We start from the raw sequence: 21,424 nt of genomic DNA on the forward strand, positions 1-21,424 counted from the left end.
CAGTGATAGACAAAAAAACATAGCTTCTAATTAATAACCTTTTTCAAAATGGTAATTAATATTTTTATTTAATTTTTTTACAAAACGTACATAATTGAAAATTTTCAAAATATTTCCATAACTACTTCATACTATTGTAAATCACATGGAAAAATATAAATGTGGGATGATGATGGGTTCATTGTTAAAAAAAATTATTCCGGACTCTTGTTTTTTCACTAACGGCCCTAGTTTGACCAAATTGACCTTTAAGAAACAGGAATTTGTTTAAAATATGCTGAAAGGTAAGTAAAGTATTAGAAATATCAAAACATCACCTTATTAAACCAAAACTAATCAGCATATTTTATAATTAAGTTGATTGCTTATTTTAATTTCATACAACTTCACTAACAATATATTAACCGATATAACAAAAACAAGAAATTGAGTATTTAACTACAAACTGAAATAAAGTATGAATAAGTACAAGTATTTACATAATAGTTCTGGTCCATGATTTTTGAAATGGAACTATTAAACAAACTAAATACGTAATGCTTGTTTTTGAGTAACAGGTATTTGTACATAGCTAAATTTAACACAATAGGTACTAATAATAATTTTTAAATAACTTTCTATAAAATATACATTAACACTAACCTGAGACAAAAATTAAGTTTTGAGTTGAAAACAGTTTCCCAATAAATTGTCTTGGAACTTCACATATTACATTTTAATAAAGCTGACTGGGTAGGTTTACATCACTTTCATTAAGAATGTATGTTCTCCCTGTTGGAGTAAATGGATTCACTTTTGTGAGGACATCCACAACTGACACCCACAGGACATCTGCATGTGCAGGATAAGAGAATGACTTAGCTGGTCCACATGGATGAAGAAAAGTGATTTTCACTTCATCAAGTTCTTTGTTTTTTTCTAAAATGTACCCAAGCCACCAGATTCTGCCATATACAGTGGTGACATAGCCTGACACATCTTGTAACTTCAGTTTGTCTGGTGATGTAGTTACTTCCCTCCCCCAACTCTGCATATCACCTGAGAAGTATATGACTATTAATTTTGATGTAGTGTTGGGAATGAAAGCATGAAATTGCTGTGTTCCTTTGATTGTCAATGCCTCTTCAAGTCGGCTTTTTAAGAATGTTTCTCAAGCAGCGTAGTCTTCTTGAGTGGAATATGCAAAATCAACATTTGTGATATTATCTACTGTCCACTCAAATAGATCTCGTGTGGTATGGATCTGATTTTGGTATGGCCTTTGCAAAGTTGCACAAGCTGCCAGGCTCTTTACTGGACCCACTACTCCATCACAAGGCCCTTTCCCATGTGCTGTGGCTGAAAAGTGCCATTCAGCTTTTATGTTGAAGTCTTCCTCATGAAGGCAAAGGTTCAGGAAATTTTTCTTAATTTTTATACTGAGCGGCAGAACCGCCAGAATAATAGTATATCTTTTTTGGAATCTTTTGAACTTTGTTATATATGAAATTAGCTTCTTTTGAAAGGTGTAAACCGTGGTTGTATTGTGCTCCTGGCAATCAGAAACAATGACAAAGCTCATATGCTCAATTTTGTCTTCCTGTTTGTAATATGTAACAAAAGGATGAATGGTAATCTGTTTTCTTGTCCAGTGGAAACTGTGAGCATCATCCTGTAGAACTGCACTATAATTTTCTGAAAAATCACATTTGACAACAGATTCAGATTCCATAAGGGTTTCTCTTGTGGAGTTAAGGAATGTTCGTTGTTGCTTGGCAATGAAGTCATGCCGAATCAAAGTCGACATCTTACTACAAAATAAATCTACCAATTCTGAAGAAGTTTTCTGAACAATTTCCAGATTACATCGTTCAACTATCCACTGTTGGAACTGAACTTGTTCAATTAAGTTTTCATGAAAAGAGTCTTTTAAAATTTTATGTATGACAGTTTCTCCTGGGCAGTATTCACAGTTTCCCATGTTTCCCATGTTGCAAAGCATTTTTGCAATGCACTGCTTATAATTGTTTAAGCTGCTGTTTGTTACTGTATTTAGTTTGGCATTTTCTATAATTAATTTTATGTTTTGGTGAATTGTGAACACACAGATAGTGTGTGTGTGTGTGTGTGTGTGTGTGTGTGTGTGTGTGTGTGTCACTCTGGCCAGCTAATACACAATGTTTTGGTCTCAACTCAGCAAATTTAGAGAAACCTATTTTTATGTTTGGAAACTTGTCTTTAAAATGCTTGTAAGCTTCTTTAAGGTTACACAAAATAAGTCTTTTTGATATTTTTGTTTTATTTCCTCTTGTTTCTGTAATTGTCACACAATCTTTAATACCTGGCATTGCCCTGCTAACTTCATCATTTTCGTCAAATGAATGTACAGTTTTGACAGTTTCTGTTGGTAAACACTTCCCTGGTTTTGGGTTTGGACCTACCATGAATCCTTTCTATTTCAAAATTTTTGTGGACTGCCGAACATGAAATTCCCTCATTATTTTCCTGACACTCCACTTTTCAGGTAAACTTGTACGAATCATTAGTTTTTTTGCTCTACTTATAGAATTTTAAAGTTTCTTTTAAGATTTTCCAGAACTGATTCATCAGTATCAGTATCTGACGAAGAAGTTTCAGGAGCAACAAAAAGTTTACGTGTCATTGATGAGATTTTCTTCACTTTTCATTTGGTGTAATGCCTAGATGTTAGTTTTCTCTTGTCAGTTCAGGACTCACCTAGTTCTTGAAGTGTTGTGTTAAATGTTTTAACAGCTACTGAAGTTGGAGTGAAGTAAGGGTCGGATGATTATCTCTGATCCAGAAGATTCTTCTTCAGCACTTTCATCGCTGATGGGCTCTGGTGTATTTTTCAATTTGGTTACAACTTTCCTACGTTTATCACAAATCTTGGCACCACTTGGTATTTGAGTAAATAATTTGGGCATCTATGTTGTGACATTTCTCAGTTTTTTCTGTCTCTAATAAAAATGATTTGACTCCTTCAATGGATTACAACACTGCACTCTTACAGCACTGCACTTTTCACTTGGTTCCATATTTATACAAAAACCACTTATAAATTGTCCTTCAATTTATAGTTTTACTTGAAAATGAGCTATTAAATATAATAGATACAGACTGGTCAACACAGAGGTAACAATTGAATTGCACTAAAACCACAGTGCACAATAATGCTGTAGGCACACAAAGCCTTAGAAGGTAACAATGCAGACTACATCATCTCAATAATGGCTCCAATCTCTGAATTATTGTACAGACACCCTCAAGCCCTATGTATACAATTCTCTACTGACATACTACCTTAAACGTCAGTTTGGTCAAACTAGGGCCGTCAGTGAAAAACAACGAGTCCGGAATATTTTTTTTTTAACAATGAACCCAACATCATCCCACATTTATATTTTGCTATGTGATTTACAACAGTATGAAGTAGTTATGGAAATATTTTGAAAATTTTCAATTATGTACTTTTGTAAAAAAATTAAATCAAAATATTAATTACCATTTTGAAAAAGGTTATTAATTAGAAGCTATGTTTTTTGTCTATCACTGGAAAGAGCATGAAAAATGCTACAAAATGACACCTTTCCCAGTTCTCTAGCTCAATTAGGGCAGCTCCTAGGGCAATTTAAAAAAAGTCCGTTCACACATTTTTGGCCAGTTTTTGATAAGTTTACGTGACCATATTTCAGGAATGGTTTGAGGTAAAAAATTTAAATTTGGTATTTTTCTTAGTCTCTGTGCCCGCTATAAGTATACCAACTTTCAGCAAAATCTAAGAGGGTGAGGTAAAATTTGTATTTAAAGTTTGTTGATTTGACATGGAATGACTCTATAGCGTTTTTTGTCAGTGTAGCAGAATGCAGGGAGGTGTTATCACGCAGTCTTCCTGGTCATTGTTCTTGTGTTACATCTGGCAAGATGCCTCAGTTGTTGACAGTGTCAGCTCTGATGGTTACACCTCTGGGAAGCAATTCGTAGTACAGCATACCGTCGCTGTTCAACCAGGTGCATAATTATTATCTTTTGTAAATTCACGATCTTTGTACAGGGCATTCCTGCCTTGTTTAGGCTCAAGCATTCCTTTCTTTTCCATATGTTAGCATAAAGACACCATTTTACACACCAGTTACAATAAAAAATAGGAATGGTTGGTATTGTTCACGAGCCAATTGATGTCAAACAAGTAGACATGCACATATGACCACCTGCTGATTTTGACTTAGAGCATGTGGTACCCATACACCCGGTCCGTAAACTTTCCCTATTGCATGCAAATGCCGAACTATGGTGAAATGATCACAGCTCATCAAATTTGCCTGTCCTCGAGTACACTGATGTGGATCAAACCCCAACGATATTCCTGAATGTGGAGAATCATTAAATGTCAGAACGATACTCCTTAAAAGAAGAAAACCATTTTCTTGCCATGCTCTATCTAATGGCATTAACCTCACACACAGCACAAATGTTTCTGGCTGCCTCTGCTGCTGTAACTACTCTAATGAACTCAAACAGAAGATTATGTCGGAAATGTTCCAGCTTCTCCACTTGGCACTCCATTTTCTAGCATCCACAGAGCCACTTGCTATCTCGGAATGACAAAATGACAGTATGTAAAGTCAAATAGCAGTGCTGAACTACAAATACAGAATTACAATCGATAAATAAACCCATAGCAACCAGAATATCAACATGCAAAACAAAAAGGATACGAACTTACACATCAACGTAATAGTACACAGTTATGACCTGAAAGTAGAGCATTTGATGTTTTGTGCTCACCATTTGTCACTCGCTCCATTCCACTGCAGCCATTGAATGCCTGAGCTCAAAGTGCCCCACAGCAGAGTAAGAGGGTCATGAAATACTGGTGTTGGCATTGGTAACATGCTCTGTTTGTTGTGTCAAAAGTGCGTGCTTTCTAACCTGTAGCTCGTGCTACAAATCTCTTCGCTTTGAATGTTTTTATGTTGTGATTCACAAATGAAGTGCAAATGAATTGGTGTATCATAAAAGAAATAGCGTAATGCTCTGTAATTATTATGATCACTGTTGGGTGTCATTTTCTTTGGATTTTAAAGATGACTCTGTTAGAGTTAAGTGCATCTGCAGGAGATGCAGTATTCTTCAACATGATATGCATTATTAAATTGCAAATCGAAACTCATTGACTTCATTTAATAATTATTCTTCAGTTACTCAGGTCTATTAATTTTCAGATATGCATTTGAAGAATATCAGTATGAGAATACTGTTAAAATAATATTGGACATATATGTGTGTGTGAGGTCAACTTATGTACTAATGTTACCTACTATCTTTCGTGTAGAATAACATGTGTTCTCAAGCAAGATTTCAGAGCACATTGGGCAGATATGTCCATCTCACCTTCCCTCACCTTCAACATTCCACAAAAAGGAGGGCTGTAGCTGTCACTTCTCTGCACAGTACTTCACACTCTGACTTGCAGCTGCTGCAGTGGGATTGAGTGAAGTTTAATGGCCCAATTTTTCATGCGGGATAGATTACTGGGATTGATATCTTGCAAGTGTTTATTTTTCTCCTTAAAATATGAGGTCGGGTTGGTAATGTTTCCTAGTAAGTACTATAAATAGTAAGGAGTTGCTAATTATATGAATGTGATACTTTTGTCATTGTCGTGACATTTTCCATTTCACATTCTGGAATGTGGTGAGCAAATGTTCTCTCTTTCATCCTGATTATTTTCTTTTGACGTTTTTCAGTTTCAGCCCCCTTCTCCCCATTTTTCCACTTTTTGGTTTCACATTTGCATTTCATCTATCTCTAGCCTTATTTAGGACTTTTTCTTGCTTCAGGACTGTGTGAAACTATTTTTGTTTTGATGCAGATCATTGATGTTCACGTGTCCAAACCTTTGCTTCGAGTGTTATCTTGGTTACTTCATAAAATACTTGTTACTACTGATAATTGCTACTTTTTTGCAAACTCTTAACAGTAATTAAATATCTGCTATTAGATTGTTATCAAATCTCTTATTACTGGAGACAGAGAAAATGTTAAATCTCATAATGTGCATTTCCAGAATTTACTCATAAATGTTTTGCAAACCTTATACTGGGATATGCCACTGTAGTTTTCAGTGAGTTTCAGCATTTGTAATATGTGTTCATTGTCCTCAACAATCTTCTGTGTGTTTAATTTATGATATATCAGATTGTACAGTTTGTAAATAAATGTTTGTCATGTAGAGCTGCCACACTGTAATTTGTAAACTAATTTATGTAGCTGTGTTAAATTCTTTCCTTGCAGGGCTGCAATATGTTGTGTTGGGTGCATGTATGAAAAATTAGGCCGCATGATGGGCCGATCATATGAAGAAACTGTGCAGATTCTTGTCAAAAGTTTGAGAAATGCTGAATCGCAGACACGAATTGAAATTATGCACACATTAGAAAAGGTAATGTTTTTCTCCTGTACCTCGTTAAAAATGGATTATGTAATGTGGGGGGGTTGGGGGGGGGGGGGGAGGCAGCAGAGAGATAGGCAGCATTATGCGTCCTCCATTTGATTGAGTTGTCTTGTATCCTTAAATAGATATTTATGTTGTAATACAAAATTTTTGGCTGCAAGGATAAATTTTGAACTGTAACATAATTTTTTTGTTTCAAAAGCAAAACAAAAAAAGTCTTCATTTTTGGGTAAATTAGACCTTTGTCATTGAAATCAGTGTTGTTTATGCCAAATTCCAGTAGCAGTTTTTTTTTTTTTTTAATGTAAGAATCACATATGTCAATACACTTCTTACTTGCATGTCTGAAAGAAGAGATCTTGTTGACAGTCCACAGCTACATCTACATCTATACTCTGCGAACAATGGGGAGGTGCATGGCAGAGGGTAAATCCCATTGTACCAGTTATTAGGGTTTCTTCTTGTTCCATTGACGTATGGAACACTGAAGAATGATTGTTTGAGTGCCTCATTGCTTGCTGTAATTAATCTGCTCTTATTCTCACAGTCCCTAAGTGAGCAGTATGTATGGGATTGTAGTATATTCCTAGAGTCGCCATTTAAAGCCAGCTCTCGAAACTTTAACAGACGTCTATTTTCAAGAGCCTTCTAGTTCATTTCCTTTAGTATCTCTGTGACACTGTCCCATGGCTCAAACATATGTTTGTCCATTCATGCTGCCCTTCTCTGCATATGTTAGTCCTGTTTGATATGGGTCACATGAGTGATTTGTAAGCAATCTCCTTTGTAGAATGATTGCACTTCCCCAGTATTCTACCAATGTACCAAAGTCTACCACCTGCTCTACCCATGACTGTGTCTATGTGATAATCCTATTTCAGGTATTTGTATGAGTTGGCCAATTCCACCTGTGACTCATTGATATTATACTCATAGGATACTGCATTTTTTTGTTTTGTTAAGTGCACAATTTTACAGTTCTGAACGTTTAAAGCTTATTGCTAATCTTTGCACCAGTTTGAAACCTTATCAAGATCTGACGGAATATTTATGCAGCTTCTTTCAGATAGTACTTAATTTTAAATAACTGCATCATCTGAAAAAAGCCTAATATTGTATTGTAGTATTGTATGGAACTGGGGACCTAGAAACGACGGAGAGGCTTCGTCCCTGTCATAGCCCTCAATGGTTCACAACCCCATACCAGGCTACAGCAGTCCACTCACCCCATCACCGCCCCACATTGAACCCAGGGTTATTGTGTGGTTTGGCCCCTAGTGGACCCCCCACGGGAATGTCTTACACCAGACGAGCATACCCCAATGTTTGTGTGGTTGAGTTATTATGGTGTATGTGTATGTGGAGCAAGTGTTTGTGCAGCAGTCACTGACATTGTGTAAATGAGGTGGAATAAGAGGAAGCAGCCTGCATTTGCCGAGGCAGATGGAAAACCACCTTAAAAACCATCCACAGACTGGCCGGCACACCAGACCTTGACACTAATCAGCCGGTCAGATTTGTGCCGGTGACCAGCACTCCTTCCCACCCGGAAAGCAGTGCGTTAGACCTCATGAAAACTGGGTGGGTCTTAAGCTTGATATTACTGTGCATGTTGTCATTAATATACAACAAGAACAGCAAGGGTGCCAACACACTTCCCTGGGGTACATCTGAAGTTATTGCTATGTCTGATGATGACTCTCCATGCTAGATAATGTGCTGTGACTTCCCTACCAAAAAGTCCTCTACCCATTCACAAATTTCATTTGATCATACTTTTGACAGTAAGTGTAGATCTAGTACTGAGTCAAATGCTTTTTGAGAAATACTGCATCTACCCGATTGCCTTGATCCAGAGCTTTCAGTATGTCATGTGAGAAAAGTGCTAGTTGGTTTTCACACTATTGATATTTTTGGAATCCATGCATTGAGGAGGTAATTCTGTTAAAGATACCTCATTACATTTGAGCTTAGACTATGTTCTAAGATTCTATAACAAATTGATGTCAAGGATATTAGATGGTGGTTTTATGGATCACTTCTACTACCCTTCTTGTAGACATGTGTGATCTGTGCTTTCTTCCAAGAAATGGGCATGGTTTTTTGTTCCAGCAATCTACAATATATTATAGTTATGAGAGAGGCATACTCAGCCACAAATTCAGTATAGAATCTGACAGAGATTCCATCGGGCCCTGGAGCTTTATCGATTTCAGCTGTTTTTCATCACCACTGACACTAATACTTATTTCATGCATCTTTTCAGTGGTACGAGGATGAAATTGAGACAATTCTTCTGTGTTTTCCTTTGTAAAGGACATTTGAAAATTGAGTTAATCTTTTCTGCTTTTGCTTTGCTATCCTCAGTTTTAGTTCCTATTTTATTTGCTAGGGACAAAATAGTTCGAATTTTATTCACTGACTGTAAATTCCTTGTCATCAGCTGTATTAGGTAGAGATGTACTACACAGGAAAATTTGTGCCAGGCCTGAACTCGAACCCTGATTTCCTGCTTATCGCAAGCGGTCACCTTAACCACTTTGGCTATCCATGCACATTCCCTGGACTGAACCATACTTTCATATTCACATTGTCTACATCCTTACCCTACAGTCCACTATATTCATCACCTAATGCTTACCAACATTCTTTATTGGATTACCACACCATGGAGAATGAGACTATGAGGAATAGAGACCAGTGTTACCAGGGCGTGCTGAAAAGTAATGCCTCCCAATTTTTTATGTGAAGTCTCTGCATCTTTAGTCTTCATGTTTTACATATGTATTTCTCAACATGCCACCCTGACAACAAACACAATTCTCAGAACAAGAGACCAGTTTGTTTATCTGTCGCTGTAGAATGTTTGACTTTATTGATGAAGCCATAACCTCACCTCCACTTACTGTGCTTCATCACTATCAAACTGAAGTCCTCAAATGTGTTCTTTAAGTTTTGGAAACAGATGCAAATCGGATGGGTCCAAGTTGGGACTGTATGGAGTATGATTTATGATAGTGGAACCAAGGTATCAGATTATTGCATATGTTGCAGCGCTCCTGTATTGTCTGGCATTATGACACCGAAGGAGAGGGAGCTCCATGTGTGGATAAACTGAATTTGAAACTGTATTATAATGTGCTGTTTCTCATGCACCAATGTAGTTGCCACACACACCACCATGTTACATGCTACAATTTGGAGCCCTCTTGTGGCAGAGGGCTGCAAGTATGTAGACATGGAGAATAGAGATGTAAAATGTTAATGACTTAAATGTTGTTTAAAGAGCTTTAAGAGTTTTCACATAAATATGTTGGAGGCATTACTGTTCAGCATGCCTGCGTGTTACTGTGAACAGTGCTTAATTTTTTTGACTGTGAGACATGCACCATATTCATTCACGGACATACTGTTTCAGAACTCATTTATATTCCATAGGCTGTTTTTTTCACAGTGTGAGGTGTCCTATTACAGAACTTTTTAGTTGACAATTGTGGTAATGTTGTCTTTACTACGTAATGTTGGATGGCAACTTGGAGGGTGGTGGGGGCATTTCTTAAAGAACTTCCTTAATCATCTGATTACGGTTCAGTCATGTGCAATCTTCACCATACCCTGGAGACATTTCCTTGAAATGCAGTCTTTGCGAAACACTGTACCACAATGCTGCCACACACTTCCTTGTCTAACTGTAATAACAGAAATACTAACAGAAGGAACACAAGAATTTGCTTACAAAGCATATATGGGCTATTGTCAACAATCTGAAAAAGAGATTTTGTCTTGTCCACTTGATGCCTTACATTCCAAACCTTTCCTAATTCATGCACATAATGCCTTACTCATTAAGTAAAATGTTCATAAAAGTATCTTCTAGTGTGGTGAAGAAAAACCCTTGAATGTTCTTTTTTCTGGTGTTTTCCCTGCATATGGCAATGTGTGTTACTGATAAAAAAAAACACTCACACACACTTTGTTTGCCTTTTATTTTTGTTATGTGGTCATTTGCCTTTTCTGGAGTAACAAATGTCAGTTAAATTAAATGATTAAAGTATGTGGTATATAGCTGTGAATCTTATAAGCTTCATTATATCTTTATACATATTTGAACTGCTTGTGTGTTGTGTCTCTGAGGCTGAGCTGGGAAACCAATGTGACACTTGCTTAGACTAATATACAAAATTGTCTTGAAAACATACTTACGATAGCTGATGTACTAGCCCAACAATTATTAATCTAGCTGACAGATTCTATTTGAGTCTGGCTCCTTGTAAAGTGCTGCACATTGAGCTACAGGACTAAGTGGAAATCTTCAGTATTCATCTGAGGCTTATCAGTTTCTGGCTGTATTCGATGTTGATGGAAGTATTCTGTCAGCATTTGAAATGAGCCTTGACTGCTTGGTTTGTTATGACAGGGTACTATAAATATTGAGTACCCAACATGCCTGATAGTTTGGTATCCTGAAAACAAGGTACACATGGGGATATAAAATTATTGTACTTTTCTCTAATGTTTTACACTTACGTAAGTGTTCTTAGATAACGTTATCATAGTCTCTAATGATAATAGTAGAGTCAACATTCCTCTATTGTGGTGAAATGTTGGTGATGATCTGACAGTGACTAGTTATCCCTGCATTTTGTAATTACCAGCCATTGGAGAACCCCCTGAATTTGGAACTTCAGAAAGCAAACTCTGTCCACATTCAGTTGGAGGCAGCATTTGACATCAAATACCACTCTGGAATAGATAGCAGTTATAATGGATCTTTTCATGTGTCCAGAGGCATGACAACGCCTCTTCACTACATACTCAGAGTGGATACTTCACAGGAGAATGGTGACTCAATAGTATCTGGGAAATGGAATCCCATGAGAGGGAAATGAACTAGATGTGTGAGTCGGCCAGTGGGAAACGGAGGTTCTGAAACCACGCAGAAACAAGCATGGGAAGAATGCAGCGCGTGGTGGGCATGGATGACTAACCAGCTAAGCAGTTGGCCCAACACACGGCTCATTTGGCTAGGTGAGGTCAGTGGTGGACGGACTCTGAGGAAGGACCAACACACTACTTAATCTAACTTTGACTTACACACACACACACACACACACACACACACACACACACACACACATACAAAAACCGTGCCCGAGGGAGGACTCGAACCTCTGGCAGGAGGGGCCACGCAGTCTGTGACATGGTGCCTTTAACTGCGCAGCTATTCTGCACGGCCCCTGAAAAGACCATATATGGCTGAAAATGACTCGACTTGGGCCATGACCACCAGCTTAGAACCTGAGATGCCCCAACAACTGACCAAATGCCAAAGGAGCCACGCATATGCCAGCAGCTCTGCTGGAAGGGCATACAGGCTGCAGCAATGAGGGGTCCACCAGTGGCAGTGTAGATGATGCCACCACCATTGCCAAGGGGAGAGGGGGAGGAGGATGGATCAAAATCCATAGGCTCCACATTGGCAGTTGCATGTGTGAGTTTCATTGGTGGTTACTGCTGCAGGTGATGGAAGGGCAGCAGAGCTTGGAGAGGGGGCAGCAAGAGGAAGCATGCTGCTACAAGTGCGAAGCTTCATCCAGAACATTGGGATGACCCAACTTGCTGCCCAGCAGACAGCAACAGTGAAGTCTCAAAAGGGTGTGGGCTGATTTGTGTGTCGGGTCAGCTACTTCGTACCAGCATCCACCACAAACAGCTGGCACCTGTGCAAATGTTCTGCTGGACTTCGTCCGTTGACCAGTATCATCTGCTTTTCAGACAGAAGGCTGAACAATGCATCATGATGGGAAATGGTAGACATGGACTTCTTCATCTAGGCCTTAAATGTACCCATGAAGTGCTCCACCTTTGAGTTAGAAGCCAGGCGAAGCAGAGTGGTAGTTAGATGGTGGATATCATTGTGAACACAGAAGTCCTCAGACTCCGGCGACACAAACTGTCGACTGTTGTCAGATACCTGGGTCCTGGGGCAACCCTCAATAGCAAAAATGACCAAGAACACATGGACTGTGGTAGTTGATGATGTGCAGGATAACTTTGCTATGTACAGGAAACTGGACAATGCGTCAACCATCAAAAAATGAATGCTGTCCAAAAAGGGGCAAGCAAAATCAGTGTGCACCCTGTCGCAAAGGTGCTCCGGGAATGGCCAAGGATAGAACTGGTGTGGTGGTGCAGCCTGGTTCTGTGCAGAAGTCCTGCAAGAACACACCATATGTTCGATGTCATTATCGATCGCCAACCAGTAGACATGACGTCGCGCCAGCACATTCATATGTGTCATACACTAGAGTGACACATGCAGCAACTGGAGTATTTGAAGATACAATGCCAGGGGAATAAGCACATGACAACATTGTCCCTCTCTGAGAAGCACGATGATCCCCTGGACAACACTGAGTTGGTTATGTACAAGGTGTAGAACTTAGCTTCCGCCGTTTGCTGATAGGTGGCGACAATGGTAAGTAGCGGTAGAAAGAAACAGATCTCAGATGTCATGCAGTTAGCTTGGACCTCAGTCAACATAACCTCATTCAAACATTAGTCAATTTGTGTCTTCATCATAAAGTTGTTCTTGATTGAAAATGTCAGTTTATGAGCCTAATTCTTGTCATTTGCGGGAGGTGTTACTGTTTTGTTTCAATATGAAGAAAACGACGGCTGAGTCTCAATGAATGCTCTCAAGTACGAATGGTAAGGATGCTATTAGTGAAAGAACATGTCATGAGTGGTTTCAACGCTTCAAGAATGGTGATTTTTGTAATGTCGTGGAGTGGCATAGTGGTGCAAGAGAGAATGTTTTCGAAGATGCATAATTGCAGACATTGCTGAGTGCAGACTCACGTCAAACTCAAGAAGAATGGGCACAATTAGTGGGAGTGACACAGAAAGATATCTCAAAATGTTTCAAGGCTATGGACATGATTCAGATACAAGGAAAGTGGGTTCTGTGTGAGCTGATGCCAATGGACGTCGAACGGCATTTGTGTGTTTGTGAACGGTTGCTTCAGAGGCAAAAACGGAAGGGATTTATGCATTGCATTGTGACTGGGGACAAAAAATGGATTCATTATGATAACCCTAAACGCTATAAATCATGGGGATATCCTGGCCACGCTTCTACATCGACGGTCAAACTGAATATTCATGCCTCCAAGATCTTGGTCTGCATTAGTGGGGCCAGCTGCACATTGTCTATTATGAGGTGTTAAAACCAAGTGAAACAATCACAGGTGCTTGTTATTGAATTCAATTAATGCCTTTGAGCATAGCGTTAAAAGACAAATAGTCACAATACAGGGAGAGGCACGATAAAGTGATTTTGCAGCACGACAATGCTAGACTCCATGCTGCAAAAGAGGTCAAAATGTGTTTGGAAACGTTAAAATGGGAAGTCCTACCCCACTCGCTGTGTTCTCCAGACATAGCTCCCTCTGACTATCACCTGTTTAGATCAATGGCACATGACCTGGCTGACCAACACTTCCGATCTCATGAAGAAGTCATAAATTGGACCAATTCGTGGATTGCTTCAAAAGATGAACAATTTTTTCGGCGTGGGATTTGTACACTGTCCGAAAGATGGTAGAAAGTAGTGGCCAGTAATGGAAAATACTTTGAATGATACATGTGCGACTAATTTGTTTCATTAAAGCCTCAAATGTTGGAGAAAAAACAGTGGGAGCAAAGTTGTACACCTTTTAGAAGGAAAAATGTGCGCCTCGCTGGATCTGCACCTGAAAAGAAATGCTTCAGCCAACTCAACTGGACTGTCGAAATGATTCACTTTAAAATGGAGTTGGCAGTCACAACTTCGCGTGCCACCAGTGGAAAGTCTGACAAGGTTTGCTGCAATTCATCATCCAATATGGACACAAGAACCTCCTGCTGATCGAACACCGAATCAGGCCTCACCAGTAGCTGCAATAGTGCATCAGCATTGACATGTTGGATGGTGGAGTGGTAACAAATGTCATAACAATAGCTATTGAGAAAGAGGTCCCACCACTACATCAGGTGGACAGTACTATCTGGTGGCTTGGAACAACCAACAGCATGTGGTTGCTGATGAGGAGGAATTGCACCCGATACAAGGAGTCGTGGAACTTTGTAACTCTCAAAAAATAGTTGTTGCCTCCTTTACAACCTGTGAGTTATTATGCCACACAGTGGAAAGCTTCTTTGATAAATAAGCAATGGGCTACTGGGAGTAGTTCGGGCTTCGATGGGACAGAATGGCACCAGTGCCATACTGGGATATGTCACAGGCCAGGGTTAAAGGTTTACCCACCATAAAGGAAGCTAGACAAGGAGCAGAGCACGAACGCTGCTTGAGAGACTCAAAACCCCATTGACAATCTGCAGACCAAACTTAACGCCCTTGTGGCGAAGCTGGTTATGAGGCTGGCAGATGGGTGCAGCCTGGGGAATGAACTGAGTGTAATATGAAATCTTACCCAAAAAAAGACTGGAGCCAATATATTGACAATGGCCTTGATGTGGTCATGTGTGGAAACAAGAACATCTTTACTAAACACATGATCCAAAAAATGCAACTCGAGGGGGAAAAAACTACACTGCTCCTGCTAGCAACGAAGGCCATTCTCCAGGAGGCATTTTAAATCTGACTAAAGGTTTTGTAACTCCAGGAGACATTGGAAATCTGACTGAAGGTTTTTTAAACATCCCTCCCGATTAGGGCCCATGACCCATATGGTATCCATGTAATCGACACAACAAAGAATGTCCTGAATCGTGTGCTCCAAATAGTGTTGGTAAATTCCCAGTGCAGATGAGATTCAAAAGGCAAGCAGTTAAACTTCTGAACTTCTAAAGCCCAAAGGGGGTACTGAGGGCCAGGAAAGTCCAAGAACATGAGTCCAATGGCAGCCGCCGGTAAGCATCGTGCAAGTGAATGGAGGAAAAATACCCTCCATCCCAGCACCTGCTGACAAGTTTGCTAACAGCTCTGTCTGCCACAGAATGGGATAAAAATCTGCAACGTGCTGATCATTGATCATCAGTTTCAAATAACCACAGTGATATCGGGCTTCTGAACCACCGTGGAAGCGGTGGCCTCATTATAGGAGAAACATTGCCATGATCCTGCTGACATTGCAACTCAGTCTTTACCTAGTGACCCATAGTGAAGGGAATGAGGTGGGGATGACAAAATTTGACTAGCACTGATAGCTTAAGTGAATCGTGCCTCAAAATTTTCTGCTCAGCCCAAGGTATGCTCAAACAAAGTGCTGTAGGACCATAGTAAGCAGTTCAAATCACAAAAAGGAACAGATTGAGACACTAAATGCTCTTTGTCAAAAACAGAGAATATGTTGAACCCAAAGATATTTTGATCAATGGTGACTTGACCCCTAACAACATAAGTTGTCATTCCACATTCTCATAATGCATGGAGATGGAGAATTGCCTCCACAAAGGAGTGTATCATTTACTATAAGACCAACCTGACATAGTGGCTATTTCAGCTCCGGGCACCCCAAGAGCCTCTACAAATCTAAATTAATTAGGCCAACTGTTACTCCTGCATCTGCCTGAAATACAACTGGCTGCCCGACCAGTACCCTGTCAGCAAAATACATTGGGGAGACATATGCAGGGCATCAGCGGCAGCAGCACCCGACTCCAGTGAAAACACCCTGGCACCTGATTACTGACAAACAGGCCCTTTGTCTGTCACAAAAGGTTGCCAAATGACCTATCCACTGGTATACCACACACATTGCCTCCACGTGCAGACAATCATGGCGAACATGCAACAAATGACAATTGGGGGCAGGACGCTGGCTCGCCTAACAAGTGGAGGGAGAATGATGCTGAGGAACCGGAAAAAGCCTCTGGCAGGAATTGTAACACTGTGAGGGCCGCAAACCCACTGAGTTTGGCATGGGCGAGCAACAGGCAGTGCCGCCACATCACTGCACAGGGGTCATCAAGAGTGGCAACACACGGCAACTTGGCATGAGGCGAGGTCACCTGAGGCATACCGTGGGGAACCAGAGCTGTTTACCATGCACACCCAATTGAGCCACCTGCCAGTCATCAAAAAGGATGTTCCTTGCTATAGCCGTAAGCTCATGTGATTCTGCAATTTGGGCAACATCAGCTGAAAAAGGGTCATACAAAATCAGTGCCCTACTCTGAACATCTTTAACCTGTCAATCATGTCCCGAGTTAATGAGTCTGCATAAGAGGTAGCACATTTGGGACACTCAAAATTACACTTGTGCCAGAGGTCCTGCAAATCGGGCGATCCAGGCTGCATGCAACTGCCAAGGGTGCTTGTGGAGTTGGTTGAACTGCAATCGCGCTATCACCATGTGGGGTTTTATGTCAAAAATCTGTATAAGCAAATGGCGAAGCTCATGAAAGGCAAGTTTCTTAGGCTTAGTGGAGGGCTTCAAATTTTGGACACCTTCATATAAACAGGTGCTGCTGAACAACAACAAGGCATTCTTATCAACTGGATCAACGATACATGATACCTGGCCATGCAGAAGAACTGGTGCAGGTAATTCTCCCACATTTCTGTTTACTCATTGAAACTGGCAAACAGCATCGAGAGTGGTGGGAGCAGTGCAGGAAACGACTAGCTGAGTAGTTGGCTCTCCACTGGCAAGACCACCACACAAAGTAAATCTACATTCTGGGTTATTAGTACCTGCATCTCCTCCTGATTTTGCTGCTGTTTCAGGAGCTGTTGCTGCTCTTTCTGCAGGCACAACTGGCCCTCCACTGGCGAGACCACCACACACAGTAAATCTATGTTCTGGGTTATCAGTGCCTGCATCTGCTCCTGTTGTTACTGCTGTTTCAGGAGCTGTTGCTGCTCTTTCTGCAGGCACAACTGTTCCTGCCAGTATTGCAGAAATGCTGGGTCCACAGTGACCCAAGTGAACACAAGGAAAATGGGAATGAAAATATAGGGGTTTCACATTTTAAGAATATCCTTTGGTACCTCTGTAGTTCGTGCACATGCATAATGAAGCTGCTTCACTACATGGTCAGTATTGGTACTTCACAGGCCAATGGTGGCTTGATAATAACTAGGGGACAGGGTCCCATAAGTGGGTAACAAATTCACTGTGAGAGTCTATCTGATGGAAGTAGAGAGTCCAAAACCACATAGAGACAAGCACAGGAAGACCTAAGTGTGTGGGCGATGTGGACGGCCAGTGTCTAAGCACTTGGCACAATACACTGTGCGGTACACTTGTTGAGGTCCACAGAGCACAAATTCTGAGTAAGCACTGGTGTGCCTGCCTTCTGCCGGCCGCTGGTAAAAAACTGCATGAGTGTATCAGCTCACCCTGTGTGTTGCTTGTGCCCTCAATGACATGTTTCTGCATTGTCCCGTTGCACTACCCATGCTAGCTCGTGTGCCCGCTTAGAGTGTGTGGTGCACATGAACCCAATGTTTGAATCTTCCCCATTCCATGCAGATCTTGCATGGTGTTGGAATGATCACAGTTCACCACCTTTGCCAGTTCTCAAGTTCACTGATGTGGGTCATAGTGGATTAATGTATTTAAACAATCTTCATTAAACCCTGAAGGTCTTCCTGAACATGGAGTCACTAATGTCAAAATAATCCTCCTCAAAACAATTAATATTGCTTTGTATTGATACAATAGACTTGCTTCTTATTTTTCTTCTTGGATTTTACTTCAGATTATTCCTGTTCTCAGTCGCCATTGCAGTTATTCCATTTCTGCTGTAAAATTGTAGTTGCCAAATTTTCATAAAATATGGGATAAAAGTCTACGGCTACATCAGTATTCAGTGATTCCCACTTAAGTATCTGGCAGAGGGTTCTTCAAACCACCTTCAGACTGTGTCTGCCATTCCACACTCTAACAGCACATGGGAAAAATGAACACACAAATATTTCTGTACAAGCTCTGATTTCTCTTATTTTATTACGATCATTGGTTCTACCTATTTAGGTTGGTGACACATTCACAGGATAAAGTTTTTGATTCAGATTTCATGAAAAGATCACATGACAATGAAAAATGCCATTGTTTTAATGATAGTCACCCTAATGCGCTTACCATATCCATAACACTTGCTCCCCTATTTTGGGATAGTAAAAAATGAGCTGCTTGTCTGTGTATTTCTTTGATGCCCTCCATGAAGCCTATCTGGTACGAATCCTGTACCATGCAGCAACAGTCTAGCAGAGGATGAACAAGTGCTGTGGAGGCTGTCAACCTTTTGTAACAGATTTTGGTTTTTTGAGAGATGCTTGATGCGTTTTGACTCATGGAGGCTAATCTTGATGTAGCTATATCACTATCTCATAAGTACTCATGTGCAGATGTCATTGTTGTTGTTGCCATCGTAAAGAAACAAATATGTCACAGGACAGTTTAATCATGACTGAAATTATTGCTTCTTGTTTTTTTTTTAATGCAATCTTCTACTACTATTTATTTTTCAAAAAGAAATCAACTAAAACCAATAAATACCTTATGTTTCTTTTTTATGCTATTTTACTTGTAATTGTGCTATACTGTAGCTGAGCTGTTTACATGGAAACATTCAGAACTGTTTATAAACATGGATGAAAAGATGACATAAACACTGGAGACAGAGACTGTTGGCCTGAAATATGTTGTACACCTGCAATAATGTTAAGAGTTGTGACTGGAGATAGACTTCTATTTAACTGTCTACCCAGGTTATATGAACTAGAATGGATGAAATTAAGTAACTAATTTTCTATTCTACATCAAATATTTAGGAGATAGAACATGTTCTTTTGTGTGGCATTTACATTCCATTGTATGAACTGAAGAAAAATGTATAATATTCCAGAAAATGTACTGTTCTTTGCAGGTGTGTGCTGGAATGGGTAGTGCCATTTCTAATGTACACAAGGAGATTTATAAAGCTGCTCGGCATGGTCTAACAGACCGAGTGATGGCAGTGAGATGTGCTGCTGCAAAGGTGAGTAAAAGTAGTGTTGTAGATGCTCTGCTGTTTAACTATCATTGGTCCTCAAGCTTACAGTGAATTTTGGGTTACAATCTAGTGTTGCACTCGTGTAGAACTAATATAGGCAAAGGAGAAATTGTTGCATATATTAAGGCAGAACACAAGTTCAGAAACATTGAGACAAGTAGATTTTGTAGTGATTACCACACAGAAGTGTTTGCTTGCGGATCAATACTAAAAGAACACACATCAAAAAAGTTTTCTATTACCTCTGTTCCAAGAGTTCTGGAACATGCACAGAAAATTGGAATAGAGATCAACATAAACACCATTTCTGACCTTTTTATTGCTCGTGAAAACCACACATTGCATGTTGTACCACCTTACAGCGAGACCTTCAGAGGCAGTGGTCCAGATTGCTGTACACACCTATACCTCTAATACTCAGTAGCATGCCTTCTTGCATTCATGCATGCCTGTATTCATGATGGCATACTATCCATAAGTTCATCAAGGCAGTGTTGGTCCAGATTGTCCCACTCCGCAACAGCATTTGGCTTAGCTCTCTCAGAGTGGTTGGTGAGACACGTCGTCCATAAACAGCCCTTTTCAATCTATCCCAGGGATGTTCTATAGGGTTCATGTCTGGAGTACATGCTGGCCACTCTAGTCAAGCAATGTAGTTAGTTATCCTGGAGGAAGTCATTCACAATATGTGCATGATGGGGGCGCAAATTGTCATCCTTGAAGATGAATGCATCGCCAGCATGCTGCCGATATGGTTGCACTATCGGTCGGAGGATGGCATTCACATATTGTACAGCCGTTACGGCGCCTTCCATGACCACCTTGGTGCACTCACTGGACAGTGTGTGTAAGGCATTCAGCCTGACCGGGTTGCCTCCAAACACATCTCCGACAATTGTCTGGTTGGAGGCATGTGCGACACTCATCAGTGAAGAGAACGTGATGCCGATTCTGAGCGGTCCATTCGGCATGTTGTTGGACCCATCTGTACTGTGCTGCATGGTGTCGTGGTTGCAAAGATGGACCTCGCCATGGGCGTTGGGCGTGAAGCTGCGCATTGTGCATCCTATTGTGCACAGTCTGAGTCGTAATGCGACATCCTGTGGCTGCACAAAAAGCATTATTCAACATAGTGATGTTGCTGTCAGGGTTCCTCTGAGCCATAATTCATTGGTAGGGATCTCCTCCATGTCCAAAGAACATCACTTTGGTTCACTCCAAGACACCTGGACACTTCCCTTGTGGAGAGTCCTTGCTGGCGTAATTCAACAATGCAGACACGATCGAACCGTGGTATTGACTGCCTAGGCATGGTTGAACTACTGACAACAGGAGCTGTGTATGTTGTTCTTGGTGGAATGAGTGGAACTGATTGGCTGTCAGACTCCCTCTGTCCAATAGGCGCTGCTCGTGCGTGGTTGTTTACATTTTTGGGTGGCTTTAGTGACCTCTCTAAACAGTCAATTGTACCTGAACACAGAACTCTGCTGGGAAATTTTGAACTGATAAAGATGCATATGGACCCTTTACTATGCTCTCTGTCAGACTGCAGCAAGCTGTTAATTGTCTATGGTTATTTCAAAGTAGATTTTCTAAAGGATTCTGACAGGAAAAGGATCTGGAAACTATTTGGATGCTGTAATCTAATCTTAGTAATTAATGTTTCAACACGGGTGGACAAAGACAGTAGGACCCTAATTGACAATGTTTCCTTTGATGAGGTACAAAGCAAGAAAATAAATGCATACTCACCAACAAATGCTCTCTGTGATAATCATACACACTTAAGATAAATAACGAGTGTCTTCAATATTGATACTCCTCAGGAGAAATCAGTTAGAATAATTATTGACTCCAGAACAAATGTTTTTAAGAATAGTTTACAAGAGGTGACATGAGATGAAATTTATAATGAATCACATGCTGACATAAAATTTAATCAATTCCCTGATAAATTCTTATTGT

At 40.3% G+C, this 21,424-nt stretch overlaps 1 protein-coding gene across 3 annotated transcripts in view; it reads left to right on the forward strand.

Moving 5' to 3' along the window:
- Positions 1 to 21,424, forward strand: part of LOC126297831 (HEAT repeat-containing protein 5B) — a 472,968-nt gene that overhangs the window by 290,340 nt on the left and 161,204 nt on the right. For all 3 annotated transcript variants that reach the window (XM_049989077.1, XM_049989078.1, XM_049989076.1), the window contains 2 exons: positions 6,295 to 6,442; positions 19,334 to 19,444. In XM_049989077.1, coding sequence (XP_049845034.1) covers positions 6,295 to 6,442; positions 19,334 to 19,444 — 259 coding nt within the window. The remainder of the gene's footprint in view (positions 1 to 6,294; positions 6,443 to 19,333; positions 19,445 to 21,424) is intronic.

The sequence above is a fragment of the Schistocerca gregaria genome, chromosome X (genome assembly GCF_023897955.1).
Source record: "Schistocerca gregaria isolate iqSchGreg1 chromosome X, iqSchGreg1.2, whole genome shotgun sequence".
Lineage (NCBI taxonomy): Eukaryota > Metazoa > Arthropoda > Insecta > Orthoptera > Acrididae > Schistocerca > Schistocerca gregaria.